The sequence below is a fragment of the Nyctibius grandis genome, chromosome 31, assembly GCF_013368605.1.
Source record: "Nyctibius grandis isolate bNycGra1 chromosome 31, bNycGra1.pri, whole genome shotgun sequence".
NCBI classification, from domain to species: Eukaryota; Metazoa; Chordata; class Aves; order Nyctibiiformes; family Nyctibiidae; genus Nyctibius; species Nyctibius grandis.
Window position 1 is genome coordinate 215,578 of NC_090688.1, and position 25,642 is coordinate 241,219.

General features: G+C 50.2%; 1 protein-coding gene across 1 annotated transcript; it reads left to right on the plus strand.

Annotated features, from left to right (window-relative positions):
* The first annotated feature begins 2,382 nt into the window (after positions 1-2,382).
* On the plus strand, positions 2,383-18,090 carry LOC137674793 (excitatory amino acid transporter 5-like). Its single transcript, XM_068420518.1, has 11 exons — positions 2,383-2,559; positions 5,316-5,395; positions 7,392-7,604; positions 8,929-8,971; positions 9,743-9,965; positions 12,531-12,630; positions 12,838-13,071; positions 14,604-14,798; positions 15,523-15,657; positions 17,742-17,841; positions 17,953-18,090. Exons 1-11 carry the CDS (start codon positions 2,383-2,385, stop codon positions 18,088-18,090), a joined length of 1,638 nt encoding a protein of 545 aa, XP_068276619.1.
* The last annotated feature ends 7,552 nt before the right edge of the window (positions 18,091-25,642 follow it).

Genomic DNA, 25,642 nt, shown 5'->3' on the forward strand with positions numbered 1-25,642 from the left:
TTTTCCTTGCTCTTTTGCAGATGGCTATGTGCCCCGGGCCATGATGCTACACCTGTGAGTACCTCTTCCCAGCCCCTTCCTCCCCACTCTGCGAGCTGTAGCAATTGCCCAGCGAGTGCCCGGCACCAAACCAGCCCTGGCCATTAAGTGCTAACTCAAAATCATCCAACCCAGGCAGTGACCACAAGCGTAACACCAGCTAGTTACCCTGGGGGTGGAATCTGCTATTTCTGGTGTCAGGAGAGGTTCTGGCACTAGGGGCAACTTCCTGGGGCGCTGTGAGCCTTCCCCAAGCTGTGGTCCCTCGTGTGGGACCTGCCCAGGCACAGTTCAGATGCTGCTGGTGGCACGGCGTGACAGGCCAGTGCTGCCCTTCTGCATGGCCGGGTCTGCGGCTCCCGGCAGCCTGGGATGGGGCCACCGTCTGTGTGCAGTGCAAGAGGGGCCAGAGCTGTGCTCACCCTGTGCCGGAGGATCCCATCTCTGTGGGCAGAGCACGAGGCTGGGAGGAGGCGAACGGGGCTGTGCGGAGGACACCAGAGCCTGTAGACATGTTAGGAGAGACGGGACAGACACGGCAGCAGGAGCTGGTCCTTGCCTCAGCGTCAAGAGGCGGTGGGGACATGGGAGACCAGACTGCTCACAGCACCCTGTCTTTTTCCTCACAGGGACACTGACATCTATGATGACGTTGACATTTATGGTAGGTGCAGAGGGAACTGCTGCCGTTGCCCCTTTGCTGAGTACCAGGTGCTGCTCCCTGGCATGGACAGGCAGCAGCGAACCCCATGCCAGCACCAGGGCCTCCCCTCATGCCCCCTTGCTGTTTCCCCACCTTCCCTCTCTCCCCTCCCTGTGATTCCTCTCCCTCTCTCTGGGACATCCCTTCCTTTCTCTCAGTTCCCTACAGGTCCTCATGTTCCTCCATTCCCAATTATTTGGACTTCCCCACACCCTTTTCCTCCTCAGTTTGCTCCCTCCACTTGCTGCCCGCCCCAGGGACCCTTCAATGTATTTGGGATGTCCCTGATCCCCCAGACAACTTGGGATGCCCTTTCCCGAGCAGTTGCTCACTCCCAGCATGCAAACTTGGTCACCCGGCTCGCAGACAGCTCTGAAGATGGACCTGACTAGAGACAACTGTATTTCAGCTGTGCCCATGAGCAAACATTTTATCTGATTCTGCCTGGCAGGTTGAGTGATCCACGCTAAAGCCAAAGGCATGAGACAGCACCAACAGAGACCTCCCCCAAGGCTGAAACATGAAAAGCGCTGTCTGCCACGCTCCTGCTTTGGAAGGAGCTCTGCTCCCTCTGAGCCAGCCTGTAAAAGCCACCGTGTCCCTGCCCAAAGAGTGGCAGGGCTGTTCACACACTGCAGGGCTGCAAGAACCCTGTCCCCCAGGGGCAGGGGGTTCAAAGGGATCCTCAAGTCGAGCCTTCTCTGTGTCTTTGTTTTGTCTGTGTAAAATACGGCAATGGTTTGAGAGGGTTTTGTGGCCTTATTTGTGGAGGGGGCTTAAAATCTGGGCCAGAGAGGTTTTAATTCAGAGAGCTTTTAATATTTCCCCATTCCCAGAGCATCCTCATCCTGGGAACAGCACTGTATCCCTAAACCCACCACCCCGTCCTTCAGCTGCCTTCTGCACCACTCTCCTGCCCCAGCGAGACTCCTGGCCTGAGCCAGAGTCAAACTGGACGTAGAAATACTCTGAAATATTGTGGGCAGCAATGATTATTGACCAGGCATCCCAGCAGCTTCCCGTGGCCTCGGGGCAGCTCCCCTGCAGAGCTGGCAGGGGGGCGGATCTGTGGGGTAGATATTCCTGTGGGGTAGATATTCCTGTGGGTACATTCAGCATCATCTGCTGTCATCCGGCTGACGGTCTGTGCAGATCGCCATGGGAAAATCTTCGATTAACTGGGAAACAGCCTTCCTTTGCAAGCTTTGCCCTCAGGCAGCCCATACAGATGTGGGGTAGGAAGGGGGTGCGCTTGCAGCTGGTGGGGGCACAAACCCTGTGGCAGCCTCCGGTGGCAGGACCCAGATCCCTTTGGATCAGGAACTGACGGGAAGGTTGTTGGGGCTGAATCCCTGCTCTCAGCCTGCAGCAGGCCCTGATCCCGGGGGTGGAGGGTTAACCTCGGAGGGTTCACACCGGCACCGGCGGGATGCCAAGCCCAGATTAACCAGTTGAAGACGTCACTTTCCATTGTGGGAAAGGCTCCCAAATAGCCCCGAAGCTTTTGGTCCTGGGGATTAGCTGCCAGCACGCTCAGCTCCCCGCAAAGGGCAGGCGTCCATCGGTGCGGTGGTGCCCGGGGAGATGAACGGGGCCGGGAGCTGCTCCGAGGGGCATCGCCTGGGCGCCTGACAGGGACCATGTGGGAGCGGGTCAGGAGAGCTGGGCTGAAATCGCTGTCCACGACCTCCCCGCGCGTCTGGAAGCGGGTACGGGCTTTCTGGCATAAAAATGGCCTCTTGACCCTGTCGCTGCTGTCGGTTGCCACCGGGTGCCTCCTGGGGTTCCTGCTGCGGGCGCTGGAGCTGACGGAGCTGGTAAGCCTGGCTGGGATGGGGATGGGGACGTGAGTGAGGGGGATGGATGGAGCGGGGCAGACGGGGCGGCCAGCCCTGGGCTCGCAAGACATCACCGTCAAGGGCTCCAGATGGGCACAGCCTCAAAAGCAAAGGCTCCTGCCCAAGAAACCCACCTCTCAGGGCAGGTTGCTCCCTGTGGATTTTCTTTTTTATTTTTTCTTTTTTTTTTTTTGACCAAAAAGCTGCCAACAGATGCCAAAGCTGCAGGACAAATCCTGTCTCCCTCCACTGGGAGTGAGGGGCTCCAGGATGGACCCCGTGGGGCTGCAGGAGCCTCCAGATGGGATTGGGGTGGGACAGGGGGGATGGATGCTCGGCTGCTGGATGCTCAGTAACAGGCTCCCCAAAACACAGACAGCAGCGTTGGGGTCTGAGGGATGAGCTCTTCCTGTTACTCTCCCCAGCTGCGCAGATGCTCAACCAAAGCACGTTTCCACTCTCTGGAGAAGCCCCAGCAAATAAATACGGGGTTGGTGGAGAGCCTGGGGGGCTCCCAGGGGCCCCTTTCCTCTGAGGACCCTTGGAGACAAACGCACTGGAGAAAAATGCCCCAAAAAGGAGCGTTCTCTCAGCGCTTTCCAGGAGCATTGCGCTGTTAAATGTCACCGCACTAAAACCCACGTGGCTTTAATGACATCGGGCACCTCTGCTGCGGCTCAGCCCTGATCTTCGGCCGGGCTGGCTGAGCCGGGAGGGGGGATGCTGCTGCGGGGAGAGCTCAGCTGGGGCTGGAACATCCCCGTGTCACCCGCAAGGATTTAGCAAAGTCTTGTCACTTCAATTACGCCCTTCAGCATCACCACCCGCAGCGTGGATGACTTTGTTAATTGGAGCTGTGTATAATCCCCCTGCACCCCCACATGCCCACGAGAGCCCGGCAGCCTCCCGCACCAGGCTCAAGGCCAGCAGAGCCTGGGGGGCTCCTGCTCCTCGTCCTGCCATGCACCGAGTTCATCCGTCCTCTGCCTCAGTCCCGGCCTGCCCTGTTGCCACAGCCCTGCACGTGGTCCCCGGCAGCCACTTCTCCTCACTGGAGACTTCTGTCCCAAAATCTGCGCTGCAGGTGAGGGGCTGGAGAAGCAGCCGGTCCCCGCTTCCCTCCCCACGATTGGAAAGTGTCACGAAGCTGAGAAACCCACTGACAAAGAGATGCTGTTCAATTCTGTTATTACTCCTTGCATCTGGCTGGGCCCATCGCGGCTCCGCTCTACATGAGCTCCCCGGGGAAATCAGCCAAGCTGAGGCCATGCAGGTGGGTTAGCGCAGGGACAGCAGCGTGGGAGCATTTATTTTAATATTTTGCCTTGGCATCCCTCAAAGCCCGGTGGTGTTGGTTACTTTGGAGGAACCAAAAGTTCCTGCTGGGCTTGGGACCATCTCAGATCCATCCCTGACACCTCTACAGCGGCACAGTGAAAAGCTGGGGTCAAGGAGGGAGGGAGGGAAGGTGGATGGATGGATGGATGGATGGATGAATGGATGGAAGGATGGAGTGAGGGATGGATGGAAGGAACTCAGCAGCCAGAAGGATGATGGATGGAGGGATGGATGGAGCGATGCTGGCAAGGTGGCTGCTGGTCTCACAGACCCCTCACTCTTCCCTTGGTCATGGCTGTGGGCTCTGGGCTTTGGGGGGGTGTCTCTCCCCAGGGAGCCCTTCCCCATGCCCCTGTGAGGAGTGTAGGGGGTGGACGGATGCCACGGGGTGGAAACCTCCCTTGGTGCACCCTGAGGCTGGCTATGGGCCAGACAGCTGGGCTCTCCCTGAGCTCGGCTTTGCCATTTGCAGCCACAAGGTATTTCCACCTTTTGCTGCCAGCACCAGGCTGCACCCAACAGCTTTGGGGCATTTTGCGTGTTCAGTCGGGCCTCCACTCCCCAATAATAAGTGCAATGACATTCAGGAGGAACCAGTGGTGGGGCTGGGGGGACCATTACCTAGAGGACGATGGACCCAAGGATGTTTTTGGGAGGGCACAAGCCTCACATGCCCCTCTCCAGTTCATAGCTGGGTTTCCCACGTGGCCAGTATTTCCCATCCCTGACCTGGCTCCCAGTAAGGGACAGCCAGAGAAACAGCACCTCTGAGTGTTGCAAGGAACGGCTGCCAGCTCGGGACCAAGCTCAGAGGTGGGTCTGGTTGGGAAAAAGGCAAATTTATCAGGTTTGAGCCCTTAAACTGTGATCAGCGTCCACTGGACGGTGAGGTGCTGAAGCGAGTCCAGAGAAGGGCAATGAAGCTGGTGAAGTGTCTGGAGCACAATGATGAGGAGCGGCTGAGGGACCTGGGGGTGTTTAGTCTGGAGAAAAGGAGGCTGAGGGGAGACCTTCTCGCTCTCTACAACTACCTGAAAGGAGGGTGTAGCAAGGTGGGGGTCGGTCTCTTCTCCCGGGTAACAAGTGATAGGATGAGAGGAACCGGCCTCAAGTTGTGCCAGGGGAGGTTTAGATTGGAGATCAGGGAAAATTCCTTCACCCAAAGGGTTGTAAAGCCCTGGAACAGGCTGCCCAGGGCAGTGGTGGAGTCCCCATCCCTGGGGGGATTCAAAAGCCATGTAGATGTGGTGCTGAGGGACATGGGTGAGTGGTGGCCTTGGCAGTGCTGGGTTAACGGCTGGACTCGATAATCTTAAAGGTCCTTTCCAACCAAAACAATTCTGTGATTCTGTGATTCTCAGCACTCACCTGACACAACAGCTCTGCTCTATGTGCAGGAGAAGCAGTATTTTTCATTTCCTGGAGAGCTCCTCATGAGGATGTTGAAGATGCTGATCCTGCCCTTGATCACCTCCAGGTAAGACATCATCTTCTGCTTCTAAAGTACCATGTCTCCATCACATTGATGAGATTTCCCTGTGATCCCCTATTGAGGAGATCACCCCAAAACTGCCTCGGGTGAGAATAACCCCGCCCCAAGCAGCCAGCAACAAAGCAGCATCCCCTGGCTTGTGTCCATCAAACCCCACGATTTCCCAGCAATGGTCTGGGACAAATCCTCACCTGGATTTCATAGACACCTGCACCCAGGTCAGATACCTGCACTGGCTGGCATGTTTCTCTTCCTTTTGGGCCCAGCTGGCTGGCGACACTGGGACCATCCGTGGGCAGTTGATGATAGGCAGCTGTATAAACTCAGAGCAGATTTCCTTATTTAGAGGGTTTTGAGAAAGTTCAGGTAGAAACCATAAGCATCTCTCAGTGTTGCGTCTGTTTGCAAATCTCACTTTTATCAGCCCGTCCAGATCTAGAAATAAGAAATAGCGCTGATAGAGGCACACTCAAGTCGAAGCAAGGTCTTGTAAAGCTTACATGGATTGACATATTTTAAACAATTGCTGCACGTGCTCATTAGAAATACCCAAGAAATTAGCTCTTCGTTCCCTTGAGGACGCATCACTTCTCCATTGTTTTTCAGAGTTTGCTTGCTGTCTCATTTCCCTGTGGTTTATTTTTGGGAGCAGTATAGTCTCCATCCTGACCACACTTGGCCTTTTTGGTATCAGCCCTTGTAGAGCTGCTTTCTTTTCCCCTCCAGTATTTCACATCCCCTTCCTTAAGGCACTGCCTGGGTTTTACTTCACTCTCGGCATGCTCTCAGCCCTCCTTGCAGCTCAGTGGTGCTGGGTCATCCCAGCTGACCGCTCTCCTGCCTGCAGGAGCAGGGGCTGCACAGGGCTCCCACGATTTTTCTTGCACATTGAAGTGAACCAGGCTTTTTTCTTATGATGGTGGAGTCTTCCCTCTATGCACCATCCCCGGGGGGACCTGGTGTGCCCTGGGGATGGATTTGTCCAGGTCAGGGCTCAGCTCTGGAGCTCCCCAAGCCTCATGCTGGAAAACGTCACCCACCTCCGCATTGCTTTTGTGGCCTCTCTTGAACTTCCCAGGGTCTCTTTGCTCCTGGACACGTGGCTGCTGGGGGGAAGCTGTGGGCTGGCCACCACCTCAACCACCCGTCCCTTGTGTCCCCAAGGGTGGCACCCACCCTCACAGCCTCTGTCTTCATCACGTCCCGCCTGGGGGCTGTCGGGCCACTGCTGAACACCACCAGCACGCTTGGCCAGGGCTCTGCAGGGCCCCAGGGGAGCTGGAGCTGGGAACACCAGCAGCCAGGAGCCGGTGTGGGTCTGCATGCATACGGGGCACGTTGCAGCCCCCAAATGCTCCCATTGCCCCCAGTGCTGGCACCGCCACCAGCCAGCTCTCCTTGCTGCTGCAGTCTGCTATACCTTCTCTATTTTTAGTCCAATTTTGTTTAAAAGTAGCTTATGGGCTACTTCTTAGGAAAGCTGACGTGTACGTGAAGTCTGAACCAGCAGCTCTCTCGCTGGGGAGTGGGGTCCATCCTCACTAGGATTTTATAAACCTTGCTAATACCTTTCTGTGCTGTTCACAGCGACATGCAGCAGCAGCAGCAGCACAGGGCGTTGGGGATTTAAAACAGTATCACAACAAAGAAAGAGCAGCGTTAGTTATTCACCATCAAAATACACTAAGAATATTTACTTCTTTTCCCTTGGAGAAAGCAGAAAACATGGCCAGACCTTGAAAAGGGACTCAGAGAGGTGTCTCCTGCCCTTCGCAGCTCAGCCTGGGTTGCAACAAGCCTGCCCTGGGCATGAGATCCTGCAGGCACAGGCACACGAACGTGCAGGAGCTCAGTGATGCCTTTAAGCATTGGTTAAAAAAAAAAAATCTATGGAAACTTCTCCCACCTTGGAGATCTTGCCCATCAGATGCATCTTGTGCAATTTTGTGAGCAGACGCTGATCACAACTTTTCTGCTGCAGCCTCATGTCTGGGCTGGCCACCATGGACTCCAAGGCCTGCGGGAAGATGGGGGTGATCACCATCACCTACTACCTTTGGACAACCTTCATGGCAGTGACTGTTGGGATCATCCTCGTGGTCAGCATCCACCCTGGAGCAGCTGCCCAGAAGGACAACTACTCTGTGGGGAAAGTGGTGCTCAGCTCTGCTGATGCGTTACTGGATTTAATCAGGTATGACACAGGGTTTCGGGAGGAGCCGCGTTTATGATGGCGCTTCACAGTCCAGATCTTCCCACAAGTTCCAGGGAGATATTGAGATCTCAAGGGAAACAGGAGAACTGTTGGCCACACTGACCAGGCACTGGTACCTCCAAGCCCAGTGACGTGGAGTTCATTTCTCCCCACGCGTGTCCCTCTGGCCACTCTGTCACCCCCGCTGCTCTCCTCCCAGAGCCCCCAGCAAAGAGGGGTGCGGCAGCAGAGAACAAGAATATTTAAATTCCCTGCAAAGCTCAGCGGTTCTCACTCTGCAGCCCCAGCCATGACATGCCAAGCGCTGCAGCTCCTTGGGCTTTGCAAGGTAAAAATGAGCAGGACTTGGCCCAGGGCTGGATTAAAGCAGTGGACGAGGGTTAGCTGGGGAGGGGGCGCAGCACGGACCCAGGGGCTGGGGGAGAATCTCCATTTCTGCAGGCATTTGATCAACTGGACAAGGCTCTGACCATCCTGCTCCAGCTTTGCCAGCACTCCTGCTCTGAGCAGGAGGCTGGAGGTGGCAGATGTCCGTCCCAGCCTCTGGCTTTAGAATCATAGAATCGCAGACTGGTTTGGGTTAGAAGGGACCTTAAAGACCATCCAGTTCCCACCCCCCTGCCAAGGGCAGGGACACCTTCCACCAGCCCAGGATGCTCCAAGCCCCATCCAACTTGGCCTTAAACACTGCCAGGGAGGGGGCAGCCACAGCTTCTCTGGGCAACCTGGGCCAGGGTCTCACCACCCTCACAGTCAAGAATTTATTCCTCATATCTAATCTAAATCTCCCCTCTTTCAGCTTAAAACCGTTCCCCCTCGTCCTGTCACTACATACCCTTGTAAAAAGCCCCTCTCCAGCTTTCCTGTAGCCCCTTCAGGTACTGGAAGGTGCTAGAAGGTCTCCCTGGAGCCTTCTCTTCTCCAGGCTGAACAGCCCCAGCTCTCTCAGCCTGTCTCCAGAGCAGAGGGGCTCCAGCCCTCTGAGCATCTCTGTGGCCTCCTCTGGACTCGCTCCAACAGCTCCGTGTCCTTCTTCTGTTGGGGGCCCCAGAGCTGGACGCAGCACTGCGGGGGGTCTCACGAGAGCGGAGCAGAGGGGCAGAATCACCTTTCTACGAGCCCAGTTTACGCGTGTTTCACAGTTCACCTTCCAGACTCTCTTCACCCTCAGCTTGCATAAGGACACCAAGCTGGTGTTGGCTGTTCTGGTCCTCCTGGCCTCACGCCCGCCAGAGCTGCTTCCCAGGTTGTCCCCTGTGTTCTCACAACACGCTTTAACCCCTGCACCGTTGCTGTCTTACAGAAACATGTTCCCTTCTAACCTCATCGAAGCTTCATTCCAGCAGGTGAGTCCCCCCGGGCCCACCACCGCGGGTGGCTGGGATGGTGCTCAGCTCCACAGCCTGGACATGAGCGCTTTCCCTCTGCCTCCCTCCCCACCTGCCTGCTGCCCGCCTGCTTTCTGCTCACCCCAGGGTGGGCACCCGGAGGTGGGAGGGTGCTGGTGGGGGCACGGACCCACAGGACACCCCTGCCTGCCCCCCACCTGGGAGGGCTCCTGTGCAAATGCAGCACAACGTCCTTTCCCTTGGACCCCGCTCTCCCCAGCCCCGGGGATCAGGGAGGAGAGGCAGAGTGGGGGACAGGCAGGAGGCACGGGGAAGGAAGGGCTGGGGTGGACGAAGGGGAGAGGCCAAGAAGGGGCTGGGTAGGGTGGAGGGGAGAAGGGAAAACGAGCGAACTCACGGCACTGGGGAAGCATCTGTAAAGCCCCCAGAAGGAGAGGGGTGGGGGTGAAGGGGCCTCTCCATGGGGAGCACACCACTCACCCCGTGCTGCACCGGGTCCTGCAGGGACCTGGCTCACAAATGCTGTGCGTCTGCCTGGAGAAGCGCAGCTTTGCTGGGGAATGTCCATCCTGAGGACTGCAGGGGACAACCACAGTTCCCCTTGTCTGCCTCTTGCTTCTCTTCTTTTCACCAGCCTTTTACTGCCTGAAAAACAAACTTTGAACCTCCAGGACCACTGGCCCAGTGATGGCTTTGCCTCTGTGTTCAGGGCAGGATGGAGCCCGTTGCCATCAGGACACTAACCTCACTGCTTTGCTTTTGTTCCAGTATCGAACTGTCCTAGTCCCGGTGGTGAAGTCTCCTGGCTTTCCAAAGATCCCAGGGAAAGCTCTCAGTTTTATTTACTTTGCACCCGACGATGAAAACCCTGAAATTCATCGGCCTGTGTTCCTCGAGCTGACGCCGTCACCTGAGATGACCTACAGGACCCTGCCCGGAACCAGCAACGAGATGAACGTCTTGGGAATCGTCATCTTCTCAGCAACGATAGGTACCTGCTCAATAGAGCACGGGGCTCCGCGCCGCTCCCCGACCCAGCTCGCACGGCTGTTCAGCGTCGGTTGCAACCCGGGGCAGTAACTGCTGTGGCCACTGTGCTGTAAATTGAGGTGGAGATGCTCAGAGGGACAAGGTTATTTTACCTCGAACTGGGGAACTGGGCATGGCACGGAGCTTGTACCAACACCTTCGTCAGTACCGTCCATAGCAGAGCCCAAAAAAGGTGTTAGGCGTTGAGAAGGCTCTTTTCTCCCGATTTTCCATATGAGCCTTCACAGCCCAGGCTGGGTCAGGCTTAGTGCCTGTCACAAATGTATGGAAATTTATACCAGGACTTTCCAAAGAAGGTAAGAAAGCTTCCTGCATTGAATAGCCTGCAATCCCACGTGGACAAGGTGCTCGGCAGCAATTTCAGGAAGAACCAGCAGAGGCTGGATGGAGAGAACACGTGCAAGGGATAGGGAGGAAGAAGGTTTAAGGGGAGAAAGTTATGGGGAGGAGGAACTCGGAGCTGACTCAAAGCATAAGATAGAAAGACACTGGGAGCAAGGCTGAGTCAGAAAGGGAGGAAGAGACGAATCAGGAGGGAAAAGAGCAGGTGATGAGATGAGCTTGGGGGCAGGATTGTGTGTAGATTAACAGGTGAGGGGCAAGGAGCTTGAGCTTGGTGTATAAGGAACAAAGAAGCCCATTAGAGGATCTGAGGGGTGGAGGCAGTGTAGCCAGCAGGGCACTGGAGCGCACCAGGCTGCCATCAGGAGATGGCCGCAGTGAGACCGGGCAGACAGACCCACCTAGAGATCCTTCCAGAGAAGAGAGATGTCTACGGCAGAGTCCTGTCCCAGTGACCACCACCACCTGCAGACCACAGACGCTCAGGGAACGTGCTGAGCTCCTGCTCCCAGGACATGTGCCCTCCTCCAGCCCAGCCCAACAAGGAGAAGCCGCTTTTCTGAGATTACCACCCCACCACCCTGCCAGCGTGGGAGTGAGGATCAGCGCTGAGCTAGGACGCAGTGAGAGATCACCTGAGCCAGCCCCAGCCACCCAGCTGCACTCCCCGGGTTCTGCACGGGATGGATTAGAGCTCCATGAACCCCCACACCAGCTGAGCATCACCTGCCCTGGGGATGGGCAGCTTGGAAAGGGGCATTCGTACATATGCAGGAAGCTTTACCTGTGAGGAGAGGCTGAATGAACAGGGTTTGCCTGGCAGAATACAGGAGAGGGACAGGGACGGCCAGGCAACACAGCTCTGTGCCACGGGAAATGGGGATCAGCTCCTCTGGCAGCAAGGCGGGGGAGGCCAGGTGGGAGCTGGCGCTGAGATCTTGGCAAAGGATATTTGTGTTCAATACCAAAATTAGAGTTTGTGGGACTGAGACCAAGGCGTCCATGCAGCACCCGCTGGCTCCTCGCAGTGGCTTTGCTGTGGATGGTAACGCCACGCGGCGACCACAGCCCAGCGATCCCTTCACCGACACTGAGCGTCTCCAGTTGTCTCCATTGCTTTTGAAATCCAGAAAAGGGCAGATTTAAAGTTACTCAAAGGAAGCTGTCCATTTGCTAGGGCAATCTTTTCCACCTGCAGTGCTTCAGAAGTAATTTTAACTCACAGAACCACACAGAAAGTACATGCCCCAGGATGGAAACGAGACGGACAAATACTCATTTCCCTTTTGCTCAACGGGTACCTGGGAAACCTCCTCACCAGTGAAAGCAATGGGATTTAGCACTGGCCGACCACAAAGCACCATAACCCCTCCAACCATTCATGTATTTCTGCTCTAGCATTCCTTCAGCAGAAAATTAGACTGGAATTAGGTTAATACACCAACATCAAAAGAAAAACCAGAACTAAGACAGGAGGCTTAATGCCCGTACGTAAGCAATTCAGTTGGATCCTTCCTGACGTATTATTGTACCGCCACACGTGTTGTCACCACCATGGTAGTCTGTGAGCCACCCCCAAAGCCGTCTGCGGGAAGAGCTGGTCAGCCGCCAGCTCTGCAGGTCCCACGAGAGCCGCCACCGCCCGCGGGGATTGGGCAAACCCGAGCGCTTCTGGAGACGTTCAGCCGAGTGGTGTGTGGCTCTTTCCACTCCAGAGCAAGGGCAGGGATGCAGCGTTATCACCACATCCTCAGCTATACATAACCCCCCTGAGCTTTGTCCTTTAAAAAAATAAATTTTTGTTTCCGGAGCTACGTCATTGTATTACCAAATAGCAAAAAGACAGCTCATCCACCTCGAGAAGCGACTCTTCCACTATTGAGCAGCAGTGAAGGGTTTATCAGTTATCTGTGCAAGGAATAGCCCAAATGCTGGATTTGGGATTGGTGGGTTTTTTTTAAGAAAATGCCAGATGCTTGTATTTGCTTGGGGCAGAGGATTACCGTGACCCATAAGAGCATGTGCAAATCTGTATTAAGTGTGACCTGCTGTGAGTTTGCCCAGTGAAACCCATTCTGTGACCACTAGAGCCTCAAGACTTGGCATGACACATGCTGCTCCCGTGGTACTATTGAGTAATACAGACCAATGTGTTTGGTTGCAGGACTTCTCCTGGGAAAGATGGGTGAGCGAGGAACTCCGCTGGTTAATGTGTGCCAGTGTCTGAATGAAGCAGTTATGAAAATTGTCTCGATGGCAGTTTGGTAAATCTGTTTTTGATTGATTCAGTTATTTTCTTACCTGCTATCTAATGGTAATGCTGGTCATACGTCTACAAGAATCTGTTGTGAGCACTGGATTTATTTTTGTATGACTCTACGACATGGTACCAAATACTGTAACGCCTGTCGGGTAGTGCTTCAGTGACTGCTGCATCCTCACAAATAATTTTTTATGCTTATTCTTTACAGGTACTTCCCCTTTGGCATTGTATTTCTCATCGCTGGAAAGATCCTGGAGATGGAAGATCCACTGGTTATAGGACAGAAGCTGGGACTATACGTCATTACAGTAGTGTCAGGGCTGGTCATCCACGGACTCATTCTCTTACCTCTGCTTTTTGTGCTCATCACCAAGAAAAACCCCTTTGCTTTCATTCGGGGGATACTGCAAGCCTTGCTGATCGCCCTGGCTACATCTTCCAGGTACGGAAAACGTGGCTGAAATCTGCTGATGCAGCTCAGAAGGCATCTGGCTTAGTCGAGGGAAACGTGTCTGTGTGTGCGGCCAGGCGAGCTGTGGGAGAACAGGTATAATTCAGACCAAGAAAAATTATGCTCCAGCACTATTTGAAATGAGATCACTTCCAGTTTTCGTAGGAAGGGGGAAGCTTGGCACTGCCCTCGTCCTCAGCCTCAGTGCACCTCCAGACCCGGCCAGCTCGCGTTGCTGTTCCACTCACCCTCTCCTGGGGTTTTCCCAGAGCAAAGCAGCAAGGTTTGCACGCGTGTGCACGTCTTTTAATTGCTGCAGTCAGTTTTCCTTCAAAGAGTACAAAATAGGACTGTTGTAGGTGCTTTTGTGTGGGGTTATGATCCTGGGTTTTAATTGAAAACATCAAAAGCTCTTCTGAACACCTTACTGAAAATCTTAAATCAACTCCTGTGTATCCCAAGCTCCTCCAAAGAAAAGTGTTGTCTACTTTGATAAGATTTTATAATTTTAGATTTTTTTTAATCTATTTTATTTTCATTGAAAAACATTCTTTATAACAACAAAGAAGCTTTAGATTAGAAACTACTGTCCTTTCTGGAAGACACAGAAATTAAAACATTTTCTTAGAAAACATGACTAGGCAAAGGGTTTTTCTGGCCTCCCTAATGTTGCTTCTTCACATAATCCCAAGAAAACCATCCAGGATGGTGCCTCCCTCCCCCAGTGCCCACCGATGCAGGTCTTCTGCTGGTCTCAACTATCTGATCTCCTCCTGGACGTGGGTCTCCCGCTCTGTCTCCATCGGGCTTTCTGCTTCCCCTCTGCTCTGCAGCCAGCTGAGCGACCTGGGGGGCTGTAACGCAGAGGGCGGTGGGAGCACCCTGCTCCTCGTCCCAGCCCTGCGCTCTGTGCCGGGGCTGGGGCCATCGCGCTACGCACGCAGCCAACTCCATTCAGAAAAGCAGCCCCTGCCTATCACAATCCCACCAACTTCTGTTCCGTGCTCATTTCCTTTCTTCCATTCCGTCTCCTTCCTCCACGTCCTTATCCCGACTCCAGCGTGACAGCTCACGTCTTCACGCTAGACGGAAACAAGAGAGAAAGGTCAGGGGGGTGCAAGAGCTGAGGCAGCTGCTCCTCGTGCGTGCGGCACGGAGGCGAATGAGGAACGACGGGGTCTGGCCAGAGCCCGGCATGGCCAGCGCCAGCGGGTGCTGCCCTGCACTGATGTTGGAGGTGCTGCAGGATTAACATGGGGACCAGGGACACACAACAAAGCTGTAGCCACCACACAGAGCAGTTCAGAGAGAGCAGCCAGCAGCTAACTGACTACTTGGCTAATTACCTGTGTTCCCCAGGTACTGCAAGGTGAAAAAACTTAAATTGCTACAGCAATTTGTGTAATATTGCTGCTGCATTTACCCTCAGGAGGATTTGTATTTCTATACCATTACATTGACTCCTATTTATAAAGTTCAGTGCAAACAACAGAGAGAATTACTGACCATTTCTTGTTCTGCAGCTCAGCAACCTTGCCCATCACCCTCAAGTGTCTCCTGGAAAACAATGGCATAGACAGACGCGTGGCACGATTCGTCCTCCCTGTCGGTGCCACCATCAACATGGATGGCACGGCGCTGTACGAAGCGGTTGCTGCCATATTTATCGCCCAAGTCAATGAATATGACTTGGATTTGGGACAAATTATAACGATAAGGTAAATGTTTCTTTGCAGCAGCTGAATTATTTCTCTCTGTTCATATTTATAGACATTGTAACAATCTCCCACACTTTTCCCGATGGGCAGAGATCTTGCTACTGCCCAGAGTGAACTTTGCTGGAAAGCTGAGGAGTAGTGAAACGTGCAGCACGTAGCAGCCCCCTGCGCTGTGCGCCAGGGAAAGCTCGGGCTCTGCACCCACAGGATTTGCTGCAGAATCAAAGACTTTGCCTGTAGGTAAAAGCCAGACTGTGAAGCAACAGCATGGCCAGGGCAGGTCAAACCTGCAGTGCAGATGAATTATCTTAGCACAGAGGGGTTTGTGCAGGTATAATTTACTCCCCTTCAGGAACGGCATATCCTCATTTTATAAGCAGGGAAATAAAGCACCTATCTAGATAAAAATAAGTAAGTACAGTTGTAAATATTTAGCAATTTTATGCAGGGGCTACATACACTGGAAGGCAGAGGAGGGTTGTGTAAGCACAAAGCCAAGAGTACCTGCTGCAAGTCCTCGGCCGTGATGTGCACGGGCAGGGTTCGGCACAGCATCGGGGAGCAGGGACGTGGAGGAAGCCAGATCTGATCCAATCCTTCCATGCAGGGCTAACTTACTTTGCCACGCAAACATGCTTGTTGTTTAAAAAAAAAACAAACAAAACAAAACAAAAAAAAACCCCAAACCACACAGAATAATTGCACAGCCACCTTCTCTTCGCAGCATAACAGCAACAGCAGCAAGCATAGGGGCGGCCGGGATCCCCCAGTCCGGACTCGTTACGATGGTCATCGTGCTAACTTCTGTGGGGCTGCCCACCGACGACATCACACTCATCATCGCAGTCGACTGGGCTCTGTAAGTATTTTCCAGATGCGACGTTACGGGCGGGTGCGAAGTGCCAATCCACGGTGACATATTTGAAGCAGCTCTCACGGAGGCAAATAGATTAAGGGATCCCAGAACAAGGCCAGGAGCCAACTGTGAGTTTCTTCATTTTCTGATTATTTTCTTGGAACAGCCCATGGTAACGACAGGCAAACAGTCTCCTGAAGGAGAGTTTGACTTGAGGTGTTTCTGTTCCGAGGTGCCCATCACTGTCCAGCGCCTCGTTAGGGACTGTTCATGGAAGAACTGGTGATGGTATTCAGCCACTCTCTCAAGTCATGTCCCCAGTTCAAAATACCAGCTTGACCCAATCTTTTATCTAAATTCCTACCTGATCGCACAACACATCTTTGTTAAAGGTTTCAAATAAGTAACAAAAACTGTCTTTCTGAAACATATACACATTTATACTTTTAAGAGATCAAAAGGATGCTACTTTCCTCTGTAGTGAGAGGTAGAAAAGGAGGAAAGTAGGTGCATAGTCTTGTCTTCATGAAGCATTATTATGTAAGGCTGCTAGTTAATGTATTCCCTAGAAACACCCCAAGTCCTAGTCTTCTCCAGGCTGTCCGCTCTGTGAACAGAGGATGGACAGCACAAGAGTCAAAGCGAAGTGGTGGATGGTACAGTATTTGTTTTGATGGAATATTATCCCTGGAAAAGGGTGGTAATGCAGGTGAAAGGTATCTGGCTTCATACAAGGAGAAATTAAAATTAGCCAGAAAGATGCTAACAACAACAAGTGAGTGACAAAAGGGGTGGAAACATGCAATTGTTTAGGAAAAAAGCATGATCTCCAGGAAGAAAAAAAAAAACAACAGAGAAACCAATAATATACCATAAAACTCTGGTCATTACTTACAATATGTGCTCATCCAGTTTGCTGTTTCTGTTCCTGAAACACGGGCAGTTTCACAATTAAAAAGTAGAAAGGAGAGAGAAATAGATGTCACATCAAAACAGTAACAAGGTAGAGCACGAGCTGGTTGCACACCAAATAATAGGAGAAAACGAGACAGACAGTTCTTGAACAGATGTAGCAAACCCCCCTCTTGCATTTAATAAGCAACTTCTCTCTCAAACCCACACGTCACCAGAACTAAAACATCACTGGAGTTTCTAAAAGTAAGGATGACATTTCAAAGGACAGCATCCAACACGAAGGACGTCGAACTTCTGATGAGACCATCTTCATCTTGATAGATGAAGACCAGATCGATCTTGAGACAAAAACTGATGCTTGAATACATTTGTCACAGACAAACAGAACAGGAGTCAGACATCCGCACTTTGTTAAATGTGCCATTGTAAAGCACCAACACAAAAATGAAGCAAATCAGCTAGGTGAAAAAACACACAGAGGAGATGCTGACTTCTACGTGACTGACACGTGGGTTGCTGACTTGTTCTTCACAGCCACCCTGGACAGACAGGAAACAGCACAAGTATCCTGGCTGCTTTTCTCTAAACTAAAGAAAGTTTAACTTTTCAGGTGAAACTTGTAAAATTTTCAGGTGAAACTTGTAAAATCAGAACACAACGTGAGCTGTCTTTGAGCATCACAGGGTAGCCAGCACCATCACCTGCCCCAATGTGCTGCCACTTTCTACTCATGTGAGAGGTGCTTGGATAAACAAGAGAGGTGCTGTGGCTGGGTAAACAAGATTTTCTCCCCAAGAGGCATCTCAGGGAGTTTTATGACTCACTGAGGCAGCCCACCCCCACACTGAGCAAAAATGATGGCAATGCCTCAGTTTGGGAAGTAGCACAGGCAGGTCTATGCGCTGAAAAGCCAAGCACGATGAGACAAAAGCAGCCCCGTCGCCTGAATGGTGCTGGGCTCACACAGACATCGCATGTACCATTTTCTCTCTGTATTTCCATTTTCTCTCTGTATTTGCAAGAACAATACTGCACTTGTCTCAACTTGCCATGAGCTAAACCAGCAGTAGCCACATTAGGGATGGAGGTTGCCATGTTTCAAAGCCATAAAAGACCCCGGGGCACATTGGCTGTGGCCACCAACCGCATCCTCACGGCTCTCTCTCATCTAGGGATCGATTTCGAACTATGACCAATGTCCTTGGCGATGCTCTGGCTGCTGGCATCATCGCACATGTCTGCAAGAAAGACTTTACCCCAAAGCCCCCTATGGTAGGTACAGCTTGTCTGGGACAGCAAAGGAACGCAGGAGATGGAATCACTGCACAGACACAACACATGTGCTTGCTTAAGAAATAAAAATTGTATTTTTTCTTTTTGCAGCAAGATCCAGTAAGCAACACAGACAAGTTTCCTTCTGTAGAGACCTCACATCTGCATCTCAAAGATATCGTGACTGAAATGATTGAAGAAACTTTGTTTGATCAGACAGGAGTTCATTACAACATCTGTCAGGTGTAGATCACAGCACGCCTCACCTGGGAACGGGATCTTGGTGCTAAGCACTGACACTGGGAATGTTTTACACAGATGCTCTGCAAGATAAAGGCCTTACTTGGCACAAGAAGTGGAAAAATCCTCCCTGTCCTTTGAAGACTGTGGGGCTCTCCAGCAAGCACCCGAACAGCCCGGCTCTGCCAGCTCCTCCTCGCAGCTGAGCACACAGCTGTGAGCTTGCGGCCCCAACTGGCTGAAGCAGCTGGGATTTGAAGGGTTTATGCCTCACATTTTTTTCAAGCCCAGTTCTTTTTGAAGGTTAGGGAGGTGAGCAGGTATTAGAAAACTGGACCCGGACTAGATGAGAAAGCAGCAGAGATGGGACAAAAATAGACACCTTAGGTCAGCAGCCCGTATCTGCTGGCCAGGCTGCACTCTATAAGGTTTTCTTTTATTATGGAGATTTTTTTAAAAAAAACAACTCCTTTTTTGTTATTACTAGTTTCTCATCTAAAAACTAACATTAAGTGAATTTTTGTCTAGGGCTCAAAATCCAAGTTGGACATAACCGGATTTTCCAGCCGTTACACAAAGACAGGACAGCTGGCTGAAGTGTGTCACCCAGCAAGGACAGCCAGATCCACTCTTAACTGCAGGGACGGAAGGACCAGCTGTACACGTGTTTTCACTGGCTGTTTTATTACAGCAAAACTAATTGACCAGGCTGAATTGCAACTGCGTTGATTTTCCCAGCTAAGGATCCGTCCCCAAGTTCAAATTCCAACTACAGCCTTAAAACCCAGGCTTCCCAGGGCAGCCTTCCCCACAAAAGCCTTTTATAACACTGATTCATGTTGCTGAATTAATTTCTCCCTCCAAATGCCATCTCATCCCCCTTCTCCCTCTTGCTTTGTCCTTACTGCCACACTGTTAAGACTCATGGAAGCAGCTTAAAACTCCCACTAACATCACTTAACTATTCTCCAATTGCACATCAAGAAAAAATTTCCTGTGCATAAACCTTCATGCTGGAGTCAGGGGTTTTAAAATATTTTCTAATTCAGAAGCAGCATTAATTCAAATTTTGCCAAATGAAAAGCAGAAGTTATTAGATATCATAAACCAGCTTTTGCACAAAAACTAGTCTTCTCCTTATGAACTTCAAAAAGCCTTCAAAGAATCAGAATCACAGTCAAGGCAAGCTTGAGGTACTGCTGTTAACTTGGGTCTTTCTAACCCTTTCCTCCTAGGCTGGGTAGTTTTTTATACCTTCTAAAACATTACTGTCCAACTGTTCTTCAATAGGAGCAGTTGCGTCTTTTGCAAAAAGAAAAATAATCACACTTCAAACCAGATCTCTGCAGCATCCCAGGTCATCCCTCCCTCCCCGTATCATTTATTACCAGCTGGATCTATCCCGCACATCCGCGTTCAGCACCACTGCCCGTTCGGTGCTTTGCAAACCCAACAACTCCAGCTGTCCCTCTATACCCAGCGCAAGCTCGGGCACACGAACACCCCCGGGGAGACGCTGGTGAACGCCGGCGAGGCTCCAGGCAGCTCCCGGCTCTGGGGCAGGGACCCCAGCGCCGCTCACTCCCACGCCGACATCTGTCCGCACCAGTTCTCTGCGTCCCCCAAACTACAGATGGAGAAACGGACGCTTTTGAAGGGCGTTGTTCCAAGGCAGTCACTTAGAACAGGCAAGAGGGAAAGGAGGATTTACCAGACCTGTTCAGACGCCTGCTTTACAGGCAGTAACCGGTGCCTGGACGGGTCTGCGTCCCTCGCTGGCTGCCCAAGAGGAGTCCAGCCAACCAGCACCAAAAGGCAGCTGGGATGAATCCCACTTTTCACACACATTCCCCTCCTTAATGAGCTCTGGACATTACAACACAGAATCCTAATCCTGCAATAAAAGGCAGGACTGAGTGTCCACGACAGAGGTTTCTTAGGTCGGTGGTGGTCTCCGGGCAATCACTCACATCGCAAGGCTCTGCCTTCTGGAAAGCAGCCACATCTTCTGCCCTGCCTCCAGTGGCTGCAGTCCTACTAGTAACGACTTAAACCAGCCCATCCTCAAGCTCACTGCAACTGGAAGAAGAAACTATTACGGACAAAACTGAGTATTATACCTCGGGAATAAATCTAGAGCTGGTGAAGTAAACCGAACTCCGCGCGGCTTGCCTCAGGAGCTGCGAGCACTGTGGTTTATCAAGTGTTGGTAACATCTCCTTGTGTCTGGTGAGATCTGTTCTAGCAGAGGAGTTTTGACTTGTGAGATCTGCAGCAAGGATGTTGTTCTACTAAGTTTTTAAAAAAAAGTGTTGTGTCAGAGACAATACAGCCTCGTACCTTATGACAAGTACAGTAAGAGAGAGCTTTAACCACTCAGCAGTCTCAAAACTGGGCTGTCACCACTTTGTCCCTCTAACAGGATAAAACAAGGGAAAAAAAATACAAATGCTTCTGAAAGTCTGTGGTCTGGTAAAAAGTGAAGCCATCATTATTGATGAGAAAAAGCCCACGGCAGCAAGGACAATCCATCTTCTTCAGTGCTGCAAACAGGCACAGAAGAGGCAGCTTAATACCTTTTAACAGGAAAAAGAAATTGTGAAGTTAAAGCAGCAGATTTACTGAATGCCCGAGTTCAGTGGCCAGTAAGGCACCCACTGTCTCAGCAGATGTCCTTGGGATGGCACCATCCCAGCCCCACTAGTATTTTCAATGATCTGCTGCCAGGGGGACACTGACACCAGTTTGTATCTGCTGCTCAGCACGGAACAGCCCCTCGATGTGCCAAAGCTGAAAGAAGGCAGCACCCACCTGACCCCAAAATGTCAGCACGACTTTAGATATACACAGTAATGAAAATTTACCTGTGTCTGAGGGACAAGAGACTTCCAGAAGAGATTTCCAGAAGACAACAAAGTAGCACAGAGTCTGGACAAAGTCACTGGGCACCATCTGAAGGAGTTTTATTCTGTCCTGACCATACTGAGGAGGACCAGGACTGGAGGAAGGTGAAGTAACGTGTGCTCCACCCCAGACAAATCAAGGCATCTTACCAAACTGACAACTACCTCTTCAGCCTCAAAAAAGGTCAAATATGATTAAATCCTACTGACCAATACACTGCACCTTCATTGGATTTTAGACTATTTTCCCAGATACCTGTAAGAAAAAAAGGTGCCTCTCTCCATTCTAGCACTGAAAGCATAAATCTGTTTCTGCTTTATTTCCATGCAGCTGGAGACCACACAGGCAGTGCAAGGCACACGTACTAAACAGGCAATGAAATCTGGTGTACAGAAAGAACACAAGCTCCAAACCTAAGTTTCTGCCTTGGAAACCCTTGTTTTCCTTACAGATATAAAAATCTCAGCTGACACCGTGATATAGGTGTTCCCCAGATCACGGCTTGTGTGCACAATACTGTAACAAAGGTTGAGAACAACGGGGGAAAAGAACTTGGTTGTTACACAAGTATTATTTCCCTTGAGAAAAAAAATCACAGAAAGCTACTTTCGTAAAGTAAAATCCCTGTCAAAGATATTTATGGGTTTTGTGGTTATTAAACAAAAGGAAAAGCAGAAGCAGCCCTTGGCTTTATGGCATCTCCCAAATACTGGTAGAAAATCCCCCTATTTGGCCATACAAGCTTGCATTAGGGAATGACATTTCACCAACGGTTTTGTGTTTCACCATAAACACGAAGCTTAAACGAATTTGCGTCTAACTGACCCTTCAGCTCGAGTGTAAGCTTCACATACCAGATACCAGCCTGTTTCTACAGCCCATGATTAAGTTGCCTTGATCTTAAAAACTGGGTTCATTTCTGTGTTATTAGATTTCTTCCAGAGCATGAATTACTTTTACATATCTGAACTTATAAAAGTGATGAGTTTTGATCAGGGACTTACACTTTTGTATTACTTTTACATCTTTTTAGGATTTATAGTGACCATAGCAGCAGCGTAGCGTGGTAACACTGGAAATGGTGTACACAGTCAGCAGAGCGCGCTGCTGCCTTTCTGTCTTCTAGATCAAAATGTACCTCAGTCTGTGTTTTACTGAAACTGAAAAGAACAAAATAACTCAATGTTGTAGCACATGGCAAAATAAAATCAAAACAAGAGATGTGAAAAACAGCTCAAACCTCCCATTTTTCAATTTAAAATACTATAAGTTTCAAAATTACTCTGGGCAAATTTTCTGGAACAACTTTTTGAAAATTCCATTCCATAAGAAGTTTTGAAAGTCTTTATTTAAATCTATTAAAACACCAGGTTTCTCTATAAAATCAGATTTCCAAAGCAGTTCTAAGTGATACACATGCCTTAACTACCTACCTTTTTTTTTTTTTTAAATTAGGAGTGAGTAACCTGCACTAAATGCTCCTTCAAGGAGTAAAGGCCTCCCTAGTGAAGGTGCACTGGGACTTGTCTGTCTTTGCCTCTCCCCTTCTGATTCACTGTACATACTTACTTCCTTAAGGAATTTCTCATTTTGTCTGACAACAGAACTTTCCAGAAAATCTGAATAAATCATTTCAGTCCTTCCTGCAGGCAGGTGCTCCTCACCACATGGCCCGTGTTGTAGAAATTTTCACATAATTGTTGTAGAAGTTCTCATGAATTAAGCAAATAGAATCAATAGAGATGAAATAGAATTAAGAATAGAATAATTAATATAAGTCTATATGAATAAACAGGTGGGCTTTCACAATCCATGAATATTGTTCTCAAAGCTCCTTTGTATAATCCTGAGCTATGACTGAACAAATCATCAGTCAAAGTTTAATGAGTAGCTAAGCAGAAGTAGGCCTAGAAGTATTAATTTCTGATGATTCTAGTAAAAAGGATGTCTGGTTAACCTTTTTCTTACCTTAAAAGAATATAGAATACTTAGAAATAAGAATTAGTAGAAATAAGGCTCTAAATAGACTTTAGGTATTTTAGGTTAATATTTAGGAGATTTTGGCAGTGGAAACCAGACTCTGGTCAACCCGGATCAAGACAGGACGCTGATCACAGCAAGAACATCAAGGATGGGGTGTTGACTGGAGCCGAAGTGGAACCAGAAGATAAAGATCAGCTGACCAATGGAGAAGAATGGACTTTTGTGGACTCTTGACAAAGGAAGAAAGAGGAATTGAAATAGTCAGTGAAATTTTAACAGAAGCTCGTGAGAAGTTTGTGATATAACTACTTATTAGTTTCTATATAAACTGACAGTGAATTTGAGTCAGGTACCATTCACTGTGGTGGTGGGTCCAACTCTGAGTTGCTTCAATAAAGCATCAGCAAACCTAGAGTCCCGGACTCTGCCAATTTTCTTTAACACCCATCAGTTACCTCCCCCACATATAATTCAGTAGATCCTACTGAAGATGTAGTGGTACGAGAAGAAACTAAGACATGGCACGACAATGCCTGTGTTCGTAGTATCATTTGCAAACTGCTCCACAACCAAAGTTCAGATCTGCTTCATAAATTCTTTATGTAGTGTCCAAATGCACCTGCAACTTTGCTGGGCACCCAGGTTTATGTGCAGACACACCCCCCCCCACGCAGAGCAGGGCAGCCACCCAGCAGAGCGCGCGGGTCCTCAGCTAAGCACCGAGCACGTGCAGAGATGCCTCGTGGATTTGTTAGCCGGGATCTCGACAAGCCTGGGCAATTCTGTTTGACATGTTCCATTTGCAAACTTCCCAGGTTTTCAGCGTGGGGAGGAAGCCAAAGCATCCCTGGGTAACATGCTCCAAAATCTGCTTCAGGAGTCAGCTAGTCTTGTGCAAGCGCAGACATCCTGGCACCCAGGTGCGCAACGTACGCTTACCTTTGTCTTCTGGAAGTTACGTGTGCCATTTAAACTACACAAATGAAGTCCCCTGTAGTCAACAGTGAGAGACAGGCACCTTCATGAGCAGTAAATCTCATATTTTAGAAGATGAATTGTCTTCTGCAGTCTCTTACGGATGGGCTTGGACTGGGTGCCAAGATTATTAATTGCTTGAGTCAGTAGGATGAATCCCACTCTACATTACATGTCTGAGCAGAGATATTTATTTTTAGAATGCTGAGTCTTCAACCTCTGTAAGAGCAGATTTTGGCTTCAATTTGATACACGGACTACCCAAACCATAGCTCGACACAGACAGGAAAGAATGATAAGGTTGAAACATTACACCCAACCCAAAACTTGCTGCTTCACTTACCTGGCCATCTCACCTCAGAGCTCTTCTGCTCACTCTCCTCCCTTGAGCAGAACCACAAGAAAACGGGTATTTGGCCATTCTCTTCCTTGTTTCCCTTTCAATATTCCTGAAGTCTTCATCTGCAAAGCATTACCTTAAACTCCATTCTGGTGCTAAAGCATTAATAACAGCAGCATCATGACCCCCACCTTCAGAATACTGTCTTGTCTTTAGATATCTTAACTCCATTTTGCTGCCTTTTTGTCTGCCCTCCGAATGCCAAATCCCAAATAGTTGTTCGCTTTGACAGGCTGCAGTTGTTGGAGACAGACAGAATGAATGCTCTTTGCATTTACAGCCTGGCAGACCTCTGCCGCTGATTTCACAGCTCTAGCCAGGCTAAATTCCTCACGATTCTCCTCCTAATGCCAACAAAACGCCAATCCTCACCTTTAATTGTTAAGTTCCTACTGCTCATATACTGGCGATTCTTCCTGATAGGATATCTACATCCAGTCTTCTATTATTCCGAGTTATTAGCTGCTCTTCAAGATCATGCTTTCTTCCAACATGAGCACCAATTTGCATGAAGCCTTAAGTAGGAAATAAAACATCCATATATATCCTTTCCAAGTAACAATCACTCACTTGCTCATAACTAGAGTTACAAAACCAGAAATCTCTCTTTGTACTCATTCACACCCTCACTTTTTCAACCAGGTACAAAAAAAATACATACCAGGAAGTGGTACGACTGTTTTTCCACCTATGGACCTGAATAATTTCACCTTCTGAATCTGCAATCATAAAACCCCCCTTTCCTTTTGCACCTCATGATCTAGCCAAAGCAGCAGCTCAGAGAGCGGGAGCCAAGTTAAGTCTCATAGCTGTGACACGGCTGGGCCTCCAACAGCAGAAATAACCGGCTGCGTCACGCTCCTCGGGGTTGAACACCACGAGCTCCTCAAGCAGCTGTACTGGGGCATTTTCAGTCCGCCAGTTCTTGCCTCGACAGCGCCAGACCAGATGTACAGAGAAAGGTGCCAAACCCCTGTAAATGTGCAGATACAAAACAACCAGAGAAAGATGCAAGAACCCCGTAAACAGGCAAATACAACCAACCAGGTCCCCTCCTCCTTTTCCCATCCCTTCCTCAAAGCATCCAAACACACAGCTCTTCACCCAAGTCCCAACAGAAGAGATGCTTTCCCAAGATCTTCTCTTTCTCACCTCCCAGTTCACAAGCAGAAGCTCTGGGTTACTATTTCTCTGTTGCACATCCCCACTTGGAATATGAAGCGCATTAGTGAGTCCAACACGACGGCGCTGCCGGGCACTGCTCCCCAAGTCAGGAGACAGCTAGTACAAAATGTTATT

Excerpts from the sequence above, each read along its gene's own strand:
- LOC137674793 (XM_068420518.1), top strand. The coding sequence starts at position 2,383 with ATGTGGGAGCGGGTCAGGAGAGCTGGGCTGAAATCGCTGTCCACGACC. Across the intron at positions 8,972-9,742 it reads TCGAAGCTTCATTCCAGCAG|TATCGAACTGTCCTAGTCCC; the intron begins GTGAGTCCCCCC and ends CTTTTGTTCCAG. Across the intron at positions 17,842-17,952 it reads TTACCCCAAAGCCCCCTATG|CAAGATCCAGTAAGCAACAC; the intron begins GTAGGTACAGCT and ends TTCTTTTTGCAG.